Genomic DNA, 16,128 nt, shown 5'->3' on the forward strand with positions numbered 1-16,128 from the left:
GGGGACGGAGACTGAGAGCTTGGGGTGTCCGCCCAAACCCATCTTAACCAGAGGAGAAATGCTCGCTGCTCCGACAGGTTATCTAGACGATTCGGATTTAGGGACCTTCAGGCGGAAGAACTCATCAGTGACCGAACAGGGCCGGGGACACCAGTCTGGGTCTGGAGCCGCCCCCACCTCAACTCACTTCAAGGACATCTATCCTCACAGCTTCAGGCCATCCGATTAGTTCCAATCCCCGAAGGAACACAGGAACACGAACTGAATTCACAGAAGCCTCCTTTAAAAACAGTGCTGAGGGTTACAGAGCTCCTGAGAAGGAGAGAGCGCCTCAGGGCAGGCCTTTATCAACTCAAAAGTGATTTTGTAAAAAAAAAAAAAAATCAACACACAGTTGCTGCTTTCCATAAAACTTTAAGAGTTGAATTAATGCTGTGAAAATCTAATACGTGTTTATTATGAATAAGATACATTTCTGGAAAATACCACATGAAAGTTACTCAGTGATAAGGTTTTACTCCTATCAAGTGTTTTTTCTCAATTCTTAAGGGTCAGCAAACATGCTGAGGATTGTAAAGCCCAGGAGGGGGAAAAAAAAAAAACCCCAGGGCTATGCATTGTCTGGTTTATTCTCTGAATTTCAGTTTCTTCAACACAAAGACAAAGGTTTTATCTCCCACTGGCAATATAGACATTGGTATAAACCCAAAGCTTGGGGCACCTGGGGGGCTCAGTCGTTGAGCGTCTGCTTTCGGCTCAGGTCATGATCCTGGGGTCCTGGGATGGAGCCCCGCATCGGGCTCCCTGCTCCGCGGGGAGTCTGCTTCTCCCTCTGCACCGCCCCCCTCCAAATAAATAAAATCTTAAAAAAAACCCCAAAGCTTTTGTTGGGTACAACAGGGTATATTTATAGTTTCAGTTCTCCAACATCTTAGCTAACAATGTACTGAATCAAAAGAGTTAGCCATTAATGAGAGAGGGAGGGGAAGAGGGGGAGAGGGGAAGGAGGGGGAGAGGGAGGAAGAGAAAGAAGGGGAGAGAGAGAGAGAGAGAGAGAGGGAGAAGGGAGGAAGGGGGAGAAAAACAACCTAAGCTATTAACTATCTTCACTACCGATTTACCCAATGACCTTTGGTAAGTACATTTCTCAAACAAATGTTTGAGAAAATGTTTATAATGCCCTTGGAGTCCCCCCACGACACTGCAAAACCCGTACCGCTACTAGTAACACACACACTCACATGACTCCAGAGAGAATGAATATTGTAGAGCGTATGTTTAAGTGATGCGCGATCTAAGTCTTTTGGACTTTGTGACTTTAGATAGGATCCATTTCCTGGGTGATTTTAAATGATGAGCCTAAGGTTTTGTCTTATTAGCCTGTTGTAATCATTGATTTGGGGATAGAGTCCAAGGCCCCAGAGTTCTCTTTGGTCCCCGGTATTGACACGAATCATGAATCTGTGCTGCTAAACATTCAATTCCTCCTCCTCCCCCTCCCCCGCTCTGTCCTTTCCCCCCACCATCTGTGTTGCTTAATGAGTAAGATTTTTTTAAATATAAAAGGAACATGTAAGATTTTCTAAAACCCATATGCCAAATTAAGAAATGATCACACTGACAGCAGTTACCAGTTTTCATAATTTAATGAAAAAGTATTGGTAAAAAGGTGACATTTGAAAAAAGACTGAGTTTATCTTGGAAAACTGGACTATATAAGACAAAATGAAAAAAAATTAACAAAAGAAGGTTAAGAGGTAATACTTCAAACAACAGCAAAATGTAGCAAATACATTTTGGGGCAATTGAAATTTACACAACTGAAGGCTCCTTCATTTACTTAGGAAAATCCTGTAAAAATATTACAACTATATTTCCCTGACTGAAATGATTTTAGTCAATCTTCTCCCAATGGCATTACATATGGAATTTGGCTGAAGCACTTTTTCAATGTTTGCTTTTCCTCGCACTCACTCAGAACCAAAAGGCATGAAAGGACACAGGCTGTGGTACTGGCCTTGAACAGAAGGAGTTTAGAACACAGCTCCATTGTAATTTAATTCCCAGGAAGGTGTCAAATTCATATCCACCCCAGCAGAACTCAGGGAAAAAGCACAGGAACCTCGCGCATACAGACGGGAAACGGTCTCCCTCATTTGGAGAATTCATTGCTGTTTCCATCGGAACAGAACACGGGATGCCTACCACACATGCTACGGCGTGTTCACACACGTACACAGGCATAGAAGAAACATTGTCAAGGTGTGGCCAAAGGGGAGGCAAAATGCAGAGAAGTTTTCCAAAAAGGAGGAACAAAGCAAAAGCCACGGAACCCACGAACAAGGCTGCAGGAACGGAAGCGGGGAGAGGAGCAGGGCTGTGTTTCCCATGTTGGCGGAGGGCGGAGAGCGGAGGAGCCCCAGGCTGCCCGGCGCCTACCGCAGCGGGGCTGTTGGTTCACCAGCAAGTAACGTTAAAAATCTAAAAATGGCCTCTTTTGTCTGAAAACTCCCACTACACTTTCCCAAACTAGAAGAAAGAGAATATCAATTTAAGGCTAAGAAGAAAAGAGAGCAGAGAACTATAGTCGGCTTCACATTTTAAAAACTGTAACATTTCCCCCTTCTTTAAATGGGAAGCAGACATGTTTTATCCCCCCCCGCCCCGCAACATGTAATTATTCTCTTCCTCCCAGAAATCAATCAAGGCTGATAGTTTGGGAACAGGGTGTAAGCAACTTCTGAAAAATGGCTCCAGCCTTTTTGTTTGGGAAACTGCCTCGGATTCAAAGTTGGTACAAAGCTAAATTATATCCATGTGTTAAACACATGCTTTCAAATTCTGTTTGACAATAAAAATCTGTTTCAAAATTAAAGCAGGTAAGAATACTTAACCTCTGTGCATTTTACTATATTTTAATTATACCTCAATAAAAATTTTATAAACATTAAAGCAGGTATACAAAAACTGTCAGCCAAACTTATTTAAGTCAAACTGATTTGAAAACAATAACACAAAAACCCTGACCTGGTACAAATCCCCCAGAATTGGTCTCACTTTGGGAAAGGCTCTGGGATCCTTCACAAATGCCTAAGTTGCAAGAATCAGAGCATTTTCCTTGGAAGTAGTACTTTTTTTGTACCTTTGTAAACACTATCCACAAGTTAGCCTTTTATGCTTGTTAGACGGGTGAAGTAGTTACAAGTGCGTCCCCAACAAGCAAGTCTAGGAACAGGCACTGGACACTCAGAAGCATTAGGAGTATTGACTTGGTAAGGTACTGCGAAAAGAGCTCAACCTTGTGCAGAGCAAAGGAAGAGGGTAGTGAGTCTGACAGTATCTGAGATGTTGGTTCCCGGTCTCTCCCCGAAGCGGGTTTCCAGGTACCAGTGGAGTTAGAAACTGCCTACAGACAGGGGCTCTGGGAGTCACACGCTGTAGCTTCAAAAGATAAGTAGTTTTAGTGTCTGATAATCATGGTCTCTTGCAAATCCATGAAGGACGCAAGGACTCTTAATACGTATGTGCGTCAATGTGTTGATGTGACTGGAGAGCTGTCCCCAAGTATTTACTGAGCAAGTACTCTAGGCCCAGCCGTTCTCGACAGCCTCTGGCAGGAAAACTTCCAGATAATCTGCAATTCTTATAATGTGCTTGTGAAAACTAGACTTGAAAGTGTTTCAAAAGCTGCAAGCCAATTTCCTGTGGAAACGTTTTATTCTTTTCACTACAATTCCTCCTAACATATGCTAGAATCCTTTTGGTGTGGAGGTGTCCCCCAATGTATGGGGCAAAGGCAAAGATTAACGTATTCTTGGAGGTTGCTGATCACCTCTGCATCGAGCTGTGGGAAAGGGGATGTGTCTTGCTTTTGCCGTGGCAATCCCGTCGAGAGTCATGGGGAGGATTTTCCCTGTCTGAGCTAACTCTCCTTACCCTGACTTTCTCTTTATTCCCATCACTTTCTGCCTCTGAATCACTCAGCTCCAAATCTGGGCAATACCCATCGTTTTCCTGATAGGGAGCTCTCCCTGCAGACCGCTTGACAAGCTGCTTGCCCCAGAGCTGCTCCTTGGGGTTAATATTCTTGGTTGGCTTTGCACAGCACTGGAGGTCCTCTGCGGTCCTCACCCACCTGCTGGTGGCCTCCTTGAAGGACCTGCTAAAGTGTTCCACGGTAGATTTCCTAAAGGTGCCCTGACTGGCCAAGTGGGAGCTGAGCATGGACTCCTGGTCACAGAACATCGCACCCGAGCTGTCTTTTTGGGTGACATCTCCAGACCAGCTGCCCTCCAGGCCGTTGGATTTGGCAAGCTTGGAGGTAGGCTGACTTTTCCCGTTCCCCATGGAAGACTGTCCATGCAGGGCAGCCTGAAGGACCAGAGGCTTCCCCAGCGACTGCCCGTGATAGAACTCTGGAGATGGAGCGCTCCAAGCAGGACTGGGATCCTTCGCTTCGCTCCTAGAGTGGCCGAGACTGGCCAGCAAACGGTTATTTTTGCTCTCTAGTGGGTGTCGCAGGTACGGTCTCGTTCTCATTTCTAGTGACTCCTGAGGCACCTGCGCACTCCTTATGCTGTGAACAGGGGTGCTGCTAGCAGAGGACAGGGGTCCGGGCTCAGGCTCTGTGGGGCTGTCTCGGCAGTCTTCTGGAGCGGATTTGGGCATTTTGAGCTTTAAGGTAATTCTTGGTGGTGGGTAAAACAGTGAGTTTTCTAGTGCATTTGTCGAAGGAAGTCCTGAAAGCAGAAAGAAAGCTTGATGTTAACACCCGATTTAAAGATCGGCGCGCGTGCTTACTGCAGCACAGTGGGTTCACCGAGCCGCTCCTGCAAATGTCCGACAAGCCCCGGTTTCGCTCTGGGTGTGCATCGTGGCACCGAGGCTGGAGCAGGCCGGACGAGAGGTGGGGCGGGGGTACCGCAGGTGGAAAACTCAGCGATGCCACCGCTCACCGTGTGGCTCTCGGCCTCCTCCCCTCTGCCCTCCCAGTCTGTAAAGTGATCCCAAAGACGAGTGCGCCACCCCCTATGTCCCCAGCTCTGCTCCCTCCATTTCTGAAAGGAACCTCACTAGCTGTGGTTTAGGACAGGGTCTCCCTATTTGTGTGTCCGTCTGTGTGTGCACGTGTGAGTACCGTACAACACTTAGGGTGTGTCTTAAAGAGAAGTTGCAGACCCTACCCCCAATCTCTTCTGTCCTTCCTAGAGCAAGTCAAGTATCAACCCTCGAGGACACAGCATAGGCTCTGATGGGCAAGGAGTAGGTGGACAGGTGCTTTAACCTGGCGACAGCAGAAATGGCAGTGGGTGGTTCCCGTGTATTTTATGTCCTGAACCTAAAATAATTTCCTGACGATGAATGGCCATCACGGAGGTGTGGGGCAGGCTGTGCAGTGGCATGGCCAGCAGAGAAAAATCACAACATTCCTGCCCACGGCCTGCTCTGGGCTTGGCCCGGGGAGTACTGGCAATCGGTTGCCTGGTTATGTCATCTTATGATCATATTTAGAACAGATCTTCCTTTCTCTATTACTGGGAGTGCTCTGAAATGAAAAAAAAAAGCACTACCGAACAATTCCTCCTTGCAGAGGGACTTGACCTTGGCCCACGAGAGGCCAGCCAGCAGGTGCCTAGGCAGCACGTGTTCCCTGAGGGTGCGTGGTGAGTACTACCAGCTCTTATCTCCGCCAGGGGCTGCCACCTGCTGACAGCACACAGCAGTCACAGGGCTGGTCCCCACCCATCAGAAGCCACATGGTCTCAGGGCCAATCTCCTTGGCACGCGGGGGCCCCTCCCTGCTGTCCTTTGGTTTGCCTTGTCTTGTCTGTCCTGGTGCCTCTGTGGCTGAGCAGCCCCGCTCCCCCCTGCTGTACCATTCTGCTGTGACCCACGATACTTACAAACACCCCAGAGCCTTTGATGCCTACGTGACACCTCATTTCTGCGTGTCTCTGTTACTCTATGGCTGGTCCTTAGCCGGAGCTAGATTCTGTGCACCCTGCGTAGTGACTCCTGGTTGCCCAGGCTCTGCCACCAACCTCTGTATTAAATGAGGTACAGGGAGGTTACAAACGTCACCGAACACGACTGTCATTGCAGCCAAGCTCCCCATGCTTAGGGCACTGTAATTACGCTCACTTGTCTCTCTCACCAAGTGGGCAGCATACCCTACAGGCAGGGATTCCGGCTTGCTGATGGCTCTGCTCTCTAGCTCAGTTCTTAGTCCACAGTAGGTACTCGACAAATAGTAAAGAAGAGACAGAACCCAGATCTCCTAACTACTGGCTAAGGGTTTGTTTTAACAAATTACTGTTAAGATGAGTAACCTTGGAATTAAACGTTTTCTGGAAACTCGGGTTAGATCCTACCCTACTGATTCCTAAATGAATCTGATGGTTAAGAGAATAATTTCATGGCTTTAACTAGTGGCCCTTGGTATCTGTCTCACACCTAGATTATCTGCCCTAAACCTGCAAGTCCCCCAACCCCACCTTGGGATTTTTTGCCTCATGAGTTGACAGTGAAATGGGCCACGTCCTATCAGGGTTGGACTAGAGCAAGTGAGATATTTGACAAGAATTTTAAAACATTTTTAGGTAAAACAATTGACATAAAATTCAAATTGTTAAAGTAGGATGTGACCAGAGTCTATATCAGGACATCTTTAATATAAGGTTACCTGCAGCAATTTCCTGGTTAATAAGCTGGACTTGCAAACCGAAGATCTGTTCCTGTATTTTGTTCTGTGATAGTTTCAGCTTCTCTCGCCTGCTTATCATGTAGCACAGATTTCGGACCTGAAAGCCCAACCCGCAGCAAACAGAGATTTTTGTCATGTTACATAAACCTGACAATTATAAATTGTTTAGCTAAAGTGAAGACAACTAAAATCAAGTGGGGTACGGGGGTGGCTGAGGAGAGAAGACCGAGCACAGAAGCTGCGACAGGGCCACTCTACAGGAATTCACGTAGCACGGCAGTCAGGGGGTCACGGTCCCCACATCAATCAGCAGCACAAGCGAGATGCTCCTGAGCCGCCTCGTGGAACCTCCTGCCCCTGTGATGGGATGGGCCCAGTGTTTACCTGCACAGCCGAGCTGGGAAGACGGGGTGAGGACTGAACATTTCAGCCTTCCCTTCAGATCCCTGAATGAAACAAGGGTGCTGCCGGGTCCGGTACAATTTTCTAAGCAGTGCTGGACCGGCAGGATAAAAGTCTGCTGGGAGGACTGAAAGTGGCTTTTTTGCTTACACCTCCAGCTCGGCCAAATCTCCAGTCACAAGGGGGCAACCCTCACGCTCCAGTACTCCTCGCCCTACCTAGACAAATCACCCCACCCTTCTGGGCCCCAGTTCATTCATCTGTAAATAGGGCTAACAATAGTACTTTCTTCACTGGCATGTTGGGATTACATGAGTTAATATTTATGAAAAGCTTAGAACAGCGTTGTCACATAGTAAGTGCTATAGATGTGTGAGTTCAATTTTACAAAGTGAGCCAAATCCATTCCCTTCCAAATTCTGGTAGCAGAGAGAAAAACAAGCCATTTCTATAATTATACTTGATTATAAAATTCTCTAGGGTAAACACAGGGCCTAACTTATCTTTGAATAAGTGAGTTAAATGGAATTATCTGGTGTAGAGTAACAACCAGAGGCGATTTTGACCCCCCAAGAGGCATTTTGGTAATGTGGAATCATTTTTGGTTGTCACAGCTGGGTATGTTGGGCAGGTATTTGTTGGGGGCAGGTAGAGGCCAGGGATGCTGCTAACATCTTACAGTATCCCCCACAACAAAGGACAGTCCCCTACAGCAAAGAACTATCCAGCCAGAATGTCGGTAGTGCTGAGCCTGAGAAACTCTGATCTAGTTCTTCCCTCAAAAAAATTCATTCTCTCTTCAGTCCATAGTCTCATGTGTCAGTAAAATATAGCTGAGCCAATTTAGGCTCAACAGTGAATAAAAAGTAAACCAAATGAGAATTTATTTCAGATTTAAGGTTCATACAGCATATAAGTGAGGGTTCTCTAATTCCCTTGAAAGTGCCTGTCAAAAGTTTAAACAGAGTCTAATGTTTGGGGCCACTGTGCCATCAGAAGATAAGCAAGGACACAGAAGCCCACACTATAAATGAGTTGACCTTTAGAAAACAACTAACTGGAAGCAGGGCCTCCATTTCTATGCAGACCGAGACCTAAACAGTAGCCACAGCTGATCACCTTACCCTCTCTAGGTCTTGCCGTAGATGCATAAACATTCTCATGCGAGTGTGAATACTCTCCTCTTTTGGCTGCACCAGGCCGTTTTCCTCCTCCTGCTTCGGAGGAAATAACGGCTTATTGAAGTTACTTTTCCGCTTCAGTTTCCAGTAGTTATAGATAAAGTCCACGGCCAGTGTGGGCAGCCCCAGCTCTGCGGCCACATCTTCCACACGGACCAGGGAATAGAACTCCTCCTCCAGCTCCCGAAGCTTCTGTGCCCGCAGGCTGGTTTTCTCACTTTTGGCCTGGCTCTGCTCTGCAGCCCTGTGTAGGGGGTACTCGGCCTCCCCGAGTTTCTGCCTATTTTGGCTGTGCTTGAGGCAGTATGACTTGAACTTCACTTCGTCCCCCTCGTCTAGGATGGTCTTCATCTCCAGGTTGTGCTCAAAGGCGCAGGTGACGTGGAAGGCAGTGATGCAGCTTTTCACAGAGCACTGTAGGAAGAGAAGGTGTGTTAAGGCAGCAGGGCTGGGGCACGGAAAGGGACACCCTATATCCCTGGGCTTCAACTGAGAGCTCACAGGAAGCAAAGGAAAGGCACGGACAGAGCTGGTCCTAAACTGACCATGGCAGATGCTTTACAGGTAAACCCAGGAAATTTGCTTTATAGAAAACCGAAAGAAGAGAGGAAAAAAAAAAAAAAGTTCAAACTCCTCCTTCAGGTTTTAGCTCAAGCGCTAAGTTTTTCTGAGAAGTCTTCCTTGAGCCCTCTGAAGAGTCATGCTGTACCTTCTCTGCGTCCCGCACATCACCTTATTATGTGCTTCTATAATGGTACTTTCCACACTGTACCTACAGTATAGTAAATGTCAAATCCCTGGCCAGAGCTCTTAAAGACAGAAGCTGTGCCATTCATTTTTGCATTGCCATCAACTTTTGAACAAGCAGGTGCTCAAGAAATGCTTCTAAAAAAAAAAAAAAAAGAAAGAAACGCTTCTAAATAAACAAAAGAAAAAACAAAGTCAGTATTATTGCCAGAGCATCTACTGGTTCTAAAAACGCCACAGGCTCTCCAATATCTAAGTAGCCTAACTTCCTGAAATTGTTCTTACAGAGGGGTGCTGTCCAACATGGAAGCCAACTAGCCAAAAGTAGCTATTTAAACTTAAATTAATTAAAATTATATACAATTAAAAATTCAATTCCTTAGTCACACTAGCCACATTCCAACCATACTGGACAGCACAAATTTCCATCACTGCAGAAAGTTCTATGGGAAACTAGGGCTACAGACAACCTGAGGTTAACTTTATAACACTCTGCCATTCATAGATGCAACACCTTTGTTAAGTAGCATGCACTGAGGGTGCATTTATAGAGTGGCAGAGTAGGAAGAAGCCAGCCCGGGACTGCTGTACTCTTGAGCTTCACTTAGTCTCAATTACCGTGTGTTCTGGTTACAGTGCTACAGCTTTCCTTCCAAAGATTTTAAATGCTTGGGTGCATGTATATGCTTACACAGAGGAAGGAGAGAAAGCAATGGAGGATTTGTTTCTAAAAATAGTGGGAATTCCCATGGTGAAAGTCAAGTCTCAACTCTTTTGGAAGCCTGCATCTGGGCGGCAGACTGCTCAATTACCTGTATGTTGGGTTTTTGATAACTACAAATAGGGAATGACCTTGGGCACGAATAAAGACTAAAAAAATGCAAACCCTGACAAGTGTCCTTATAATAGATGGAGAAATTCAACACCTAAGATAATACTGGTAACCATCAAAGCTTTAATGGGGACAGATTCCATTTCGGCTAATTTTACAGGACAAAGAATCCCAGAGATGAAAGAGAATTCTAAGATCATCTTATCCAGCTCCACATTTATTATGGCTTGTCCTTCCCTCTAGAGTACCTGATGTTCTACCTCCACTGCCCCACCCCCCCCAACTCCTTCCACTTTTCAAGTAAATGATAATCTAGCCACTTAAACTGCATTCCTGAGACAGCCCACCCCAGCTTTGGACAGCTCTACTGGAAAAATTTGTTACCTTACACTGAAATCTGTATCCTTAAAATGTCCATGTATTTGAAAAACTTCATGAAAATGATAACGAAAGCCAAAAATGTACTTTTATTTGGGCACATTTTGTTATCACTTGGCTAAGAAACCAGCCAGTCATTTAGAGAACATATCAAAGCAAAAGGTATTCTTTAGCAAAAGATTAAAAGTGTTGGGTATAGTGCTCTTTCATTGTTTAGTAACTGATAAAAATATGGGAAGAGAAAGCAAAAGGACTGTCTCCTATTCAAGGGGATGGATGTGTGACATAAAACTATTACTGATAGGAAGCTAGGGGTGCCTGGGTGGCTCAGTCAGTTAAGCATCTGCCTTCAGCTCAGGTCATGATCCCAGGGTCCTAGGATCGAGCCTCACGTTGGTCTCCCTGCTCAGTGGGGGAGTCCCTTTCCTCTCCCACTGCCTCCTCCCTCCGCTCATGCTCTCTCTTTCTCTCAAATAAATAAAATCTTTAAAAAAGGAAGCCAAAAAGGGGCGCCTGGGTGGCTCAGTCATTAAGTGTCTGCCTTTGGCTCAGGTCATGATCCCAGGGTCCTGGGATCAAGCCCCGCATCGGGCTCCCTGCTCCGAGGGAAGCCTGCTTCTCTCTCCCCCACTCCCCCTGCTTGTGTTCCCTCTCTCGCTGTGTGTCTCTCTCTGTCAAATAAATGAATAAAATCCTAAAAAAAAAGGAAGCTAAAAACCTGAAATGTCAGTTCAAATTTATAGACATATGTAGAGACAGAACTATAAATTACTCAAAATAAAAGAATACATGAATAGAAATTGTGTACTTAGATGAAAATTGGAATGCCCTTGGGAAACTGCCATAAAATCTATCCAGTCACAAAAAAAGGTCATTCTATGATATTTATAGCTGAAGGTCTGTATATTTTGGTGGTAAAGGAGAAACGCCAACCAAGTTTTGGTGCCAATCAAATACCTATTTACTTTTTTCCAAAAACATATAGTTGGAACATTCTATTAAACAAAATGCTTTTATATACATGTCATTTATTTCTACTGTAACCACTTAAGGTGACAGAGGAAGTATTACGATGCCCATTAAAATAACAGCTTTATTGAGATATAGTTTATGTGCCATAAAAGTCAATTTTAAGTATACATTTCAATGGTTTTAGTATGTTTACAGAGTTTTGCAACCATCACCACTACATAATTCTAGTACATTTTCATCATTCCAAAAAAGAAATCTCATGTCTACCTGTAGTCACTTGCTGTTTCCAATCCCAGCCCCAAGCAACCACTACTAATCTAACTTTGTGTTTCTGTAGATGTGCCTATTCTGGACATTTCATATAGGAGGACCCATACAACATGTGGCATTTTAGTCTGTTTTTTTTTTCACTTAGCATGTTCTCAAGGTCCAACCATGTTGTAGCATGTGTCAGAATTTCATTCTTCTAAAAATGTGGCCAAATACTGTTCCGTTGTATGGATATACCACATTTGTTTATCCATTCATCACCTGATGGACATTTGACTTGGTTCCACTTTTTGGCTATTATGAAATAATGCTCCTGTGAGCATCTGTGTACGAGTTTTTGTGTGGACATAAGTTTTCATTTCTCTTTGGTAAGGTGCATTAAAGGATTAACCCTGCCCAAAGAAAGGTTTGGTCCTGTGCCCCCAGCTCCTAAGAGGTAACCTCTAAGCCTCGGGAATGTCCTGACTGATAAAAAGGTCTTTGTTTATCTGGGGTCCTTGGCCATGTCAGAGAGTCTACGCTAACAATGTGATTTATGGTCAAGGCTTTGGGCCACATGGGATCAGCCTAACCTCTGGAGGGACTGGAGACTATGGTTAGCCATGCAGGTGGGTCAACTGTGTCTAAGTCACCAACTCCTAATAAAATTTTTGAACACTAAGACCTGGATGAGCTTCCCTGGTTGGCAATACTCTGTGGATTATCACACATCATTGGTGGGAGAAATATACGCTGTCCACAAGACTCCACTTGGGGGGGGGGGGCGGTGGAGCAAGATGGCGGAGGAGTAGGAGACCTGGATTTCGTCTGGTCTCAGGAATTCAGCTGAATAGGGATCAAACCATTCTGAACACCTACGAACTCAACAGGAGATCGAAGAAAAGAATAGCAATAACTCTCTGAAAAGAAAAGCGACCACTTTCTGGAAAGTAGGACGCGCAGAGAAGTGAATCCCAGGCGGTATTCGGGAGGATAGACGGCGGGGGAGGGGGCCTCCATCGGCCGCTAGCGGCAAGTGATAGAGCCGCGGAGCATGAAATTGGAACTTTTTAGAAGTTGGCTCTGCTGAGGGACGTCGCTCCAGTGGCTAAGCAGGGGGTGGAACCCTCGCGGGACAGTGTGGTCTCAGGACCCTCGGGGTCACAGAAAGACCGGGGGTGCTTGAGTGCGGCAGAGCTCCCAGGTATCGGAGCGGGGAAGCCGGCTGCAGAGACGGAGCCGAGGCCCGGGCTCTCAGCTCGGGGTGGCCATAAACCGTGATCCGTGGCACAGTCGGGCCACTGCGCCTCCAGCAGGGACCCAACAAGCGGCAGAGCCAGGGAGACTCCCCTTCCTCCTCCGGGAGGAGCGGCGCGGGAGCGCACTGCAGGGATCTGCTGGGTTTGGAGACTCCACACGGGGTCGGGTGCCAGAGATAGAAACACTTGGTCACAGGCCGGGTGAGCACGGAGTGCGGCCGGAGACTGGGGACACGGGAGTGACTGCTTTTCTCTGGGGGCGCACTGAGGGGCGGAGCCCCGAGTTCTTGGGTCCTCCGGGTGGAGATTGGGAGGCCACCATTTTCACTCTAGTCCTCCAAAGCTGTATGGAAAGTTTGCAGGGAACAAAATCTCCCGAGAGCAAACCCGAGCAGATTACTTAGCCCAGACCCGGCCAGGGCGGGGCAATTCCGCCTCCGGCAAAGACATTTGGGAACCACGGCAACAGGCCCCTCCCCCAGAAGATCTGCACGAACAGCCAGCCAAGACTAAGTTTACCGATCAATGAGAACGGAAGAACTCCAGCGCTAGGGGAATACTGCACATAGAATTCATGGCTTTTTTAACCATGATTCTTTAGTCTTTCAAAGTTAATTTTTTAACTTTTTTTTTTGAATTTTTCTTTTTTCCCCCTTTCAACCGACATCTTATCAATCCCTTTTTTAAAAAACATTTTTATTTTTCATTTTTAGAGTCATATTCTATCCCTTCATAGTAGCTACCCTTATTTTTGGCATATATATATAAATTGTTCTCTCTTTAAAATTTTGAGATACAGTTTCTTCTAAGAGATCAAAATATACCCTAAATCTCTAGTGTATGGCTTTGTTCTAGTCTCCTGCCTGATCACATTCTCTCCGTTTTTTTTTTTTAAATCCTCTTCTTTCTTTTTTCAAACAACTTATTATCTTATCAATTCCTTTTATAAAATTTTTTATAATTTTCATCTTTACAGTCATATTCCATCCCTTCATCGTATCAACCCTTATTTTTGTACATATATAAGTTTTCCTTTCTTTAAAATTTTGGGAGGCACTTTCTTCTAACAGACCAAACATACACCCAAAATCTAGTGTGTGGCACTGATCTATGCACCAGCCTGATCATATTCTGTTTTTTTTGTTTTGTTTTGTTCGTTTTTATCTTTTTCTTTTTTCTTTCCTTCCCTTTCTTTTCCCCCGGTTTCAGATCTTCTCTGATTTGTTTAGAGTATATTTTCCTGGGGACATTGTTACCCTGTTAGCATTTTGTTCTCTCATTCATCTGTTCTCCTCTGGACAAAATGACAAGACGGAAAAAAATCACCTCAACAAAAAGAACAAGAAGAGGTAGTACCAACTGCCAGGGACCTACTCAATACGGACATTAGTATGATGTCAGACCTAGAGTTCAGAATCATGATTTTAAAGATACTAGCCGGGCTTGAAGAAAGCATGGAAGTTATTAGAGAAACCCTTTCTGGAGAGATAAAAGAACTAAAATCTAACCAAGTCGAAATAAAAAAGGCTATTAATGAGGTGCAATAAAAAATGGGGGCGCTAACCGCTAGGATAAATGAGGCAGAAGAGAGAATCAGTGATACAGAAGACCAAACGATGGAAAATAAAGAAGCTGAGAAAAAGAGATAAACAACTACTGGTTCATGAGGGCAGAATTCGAGAGATAAGCAATACCATAAGATGAAACAACATTAGAATAATTGGGATCCCAGAAGAAGAAGGAAGAGAGAGAGAGGGGCAGGAGGTATATTGGAGCAAATTATAGCAGAGAACTTCCCTAATTTGGGGAAGGAAACAGGCATCAAAATCCAGGAGGCACAGAGAATCCCTCTCAAAATCAATAAAAATAGGTCAACACCCCGACATCTAATAGTAAAACTTACGAGTCTCAGAGACAAAGAGAAAATCCTGAAAGCAGCTCGGGAGAAGAGATATGTAACCCACAATGGTAGAAACATTAGATTGGCAACAGACCTATCCACAGAGACCTGGCAGGCCAGAAAGGACTGGCATGATATATTCAGAGCACTAAACGAGAAACCTATGTAGCCAAGAATACTATATCCAGCTAGGCTGTCATTGAAAATAGGAGAGGTAAAAAGCTTCCAGGACAAACAAAAACTAAAGGAATTTGCAAACACGAAACCAGCCCTCCAAGAAATATTGGAAGGGGTCCTCTAAGCAAAGAGAGAGCCTAAAAGCAACACAGACCAGAAAGGAACACAGACAATATACAGTAACAGTCACCTTACAGGCAATACAATGGCACTAAATTCATATCTTTCAATACTTACCCTGAATGTAAATGGGCTAAATGCCCCAATCAAAAGACACAGGCTATCAGATTGGATTAAAAAACAAGACCCATCAATATGCTGTCTGCAAGAGACTCATTTTAGACCCAAAGACACCCCCAGATTGAAAGTGAGGGGGTGGAAAACCATTTACCATGCTAATGGACACCAAGAGAAAGCTGGGGTGGCAAACCTTATATCAAACAAATTAGATTTTAAACCAAAGACTGTAATAAGAGATGAGGAAGGACCCTATATCCTACTTAAAGGGTCTATCCAACAAGAAGATCTAACAATTGTAAATATCTATGCCCCTAACATGGGAGCAGCCAATTATATAAAGCAATTGATAACAAAAGCAAAGAAACACATTGACAACAATACAATAATAGTGGGGGACTTTAACACCCCCCTGACTGAAATGGACAGATCATCTAAGCAAAAGATCAACAAGGAAATAAAGACTTTAAATGACACACTGGACCAAATGGACTTCACAGACATATTCAGAACATTCCATCCCAAAGCAAAGGAATACACATTCTTCTCTAGTGCCCATGGAATATTCTCCAGAATAGATCACGTCCTAGGTCACAAATCAGGTCTCAACCGGTACCAAAAGATTGGGATTATTCCCTGCATATTTTCAGACCACAATGCTTTGAAACTAGAACTCAATCACAAGAGGAAAGTTGGAAAGAACTCAAACACATGGAGGCTAAAGAGCATCCTACTAAAGAATGAATGGGTCAACCAGGAAATTAAAGAAGAATTAAAAAAATTCAAGGAAACCAATGAAAATGAAAACACAACTGTTCAAAATCTTTGGGATGCAGCAAAGGCAGTCCTAAGAGGAAAGTATATAGCAATACAAGCCTTTCTCAAGAAACAAGAAAGGTCTCAAATACACAACCTAACCCTAGACCTAAAGGAGCTAGAGAAAAAACAGCAAATAAAGCCTAAACCCAGCAGAAGAGAAATAATAAAGATCAGAGCAGAAATCAATGAAATAGAAACCAAAAGAACAGTAGAACAGATCAACAAAACTAGGAGCTGGTTCTTTGAAAGAATTAACAAGATTGATAACCCCC

The 16,128-nt window shown here is 44.7% G+C and overlaps 1 protein-coding gene across 9 annotated transcripts in view; it reads right to left on the minus strand.

The window, feature by feature from the left end:
- Positions 1 to 1,636: 1,636 nt before the first annotated feature.
- Positions 1,637 to 16,128, minus strand: part of JADE3 (jade family PHD finger 3) — a 142,030-nt gene continuing 127,538 nt past the window's right edge. For all 9 annotated transcript variants that reach the window (XM_073901860.1, XM_073901864.1, XM_073901865.1 and 6 more), the window contains 3 exons: positions 8,230 to 8,700; positions 6,683 to 6,800; positions 1,637 to 4,739 (listed from right to left, as the gene is read on the minus strand). In XM_073901860.1, coding sequence (XP_073757961.1) covers positions 3,829 to 4,739; positions 6,683 to 6,800; positions 8,230 to 8,700 — 1,500 coding nt within the window. In that variant the 3' untranslated portion in view covers positions 1,637 to 3,828. The remainder of the gene's footprint in view (positions 4,740 to 6,682; positions 6,801 to 8,229; positions 8,701 to 16,128) is intronic.

Source organism: Callorhinus ursinus, unplaced genomic scaffold (genome assembly GCF_003265705.2).
Source record: "Callorhinus ursinus isolate GAN/ISIS: 27379988/994484 unplaced genomic scaffold, GSC_fseal_2.0 scaffold16, whole genome shotgun sequence".
In the NCBI taxonomy this organism is placed as follows: Eukaryota; Metazoa; Chordata; class Mammalia; order Carnivora; family Otariidae; genus Callorhinus; species Callorhinus ursinus.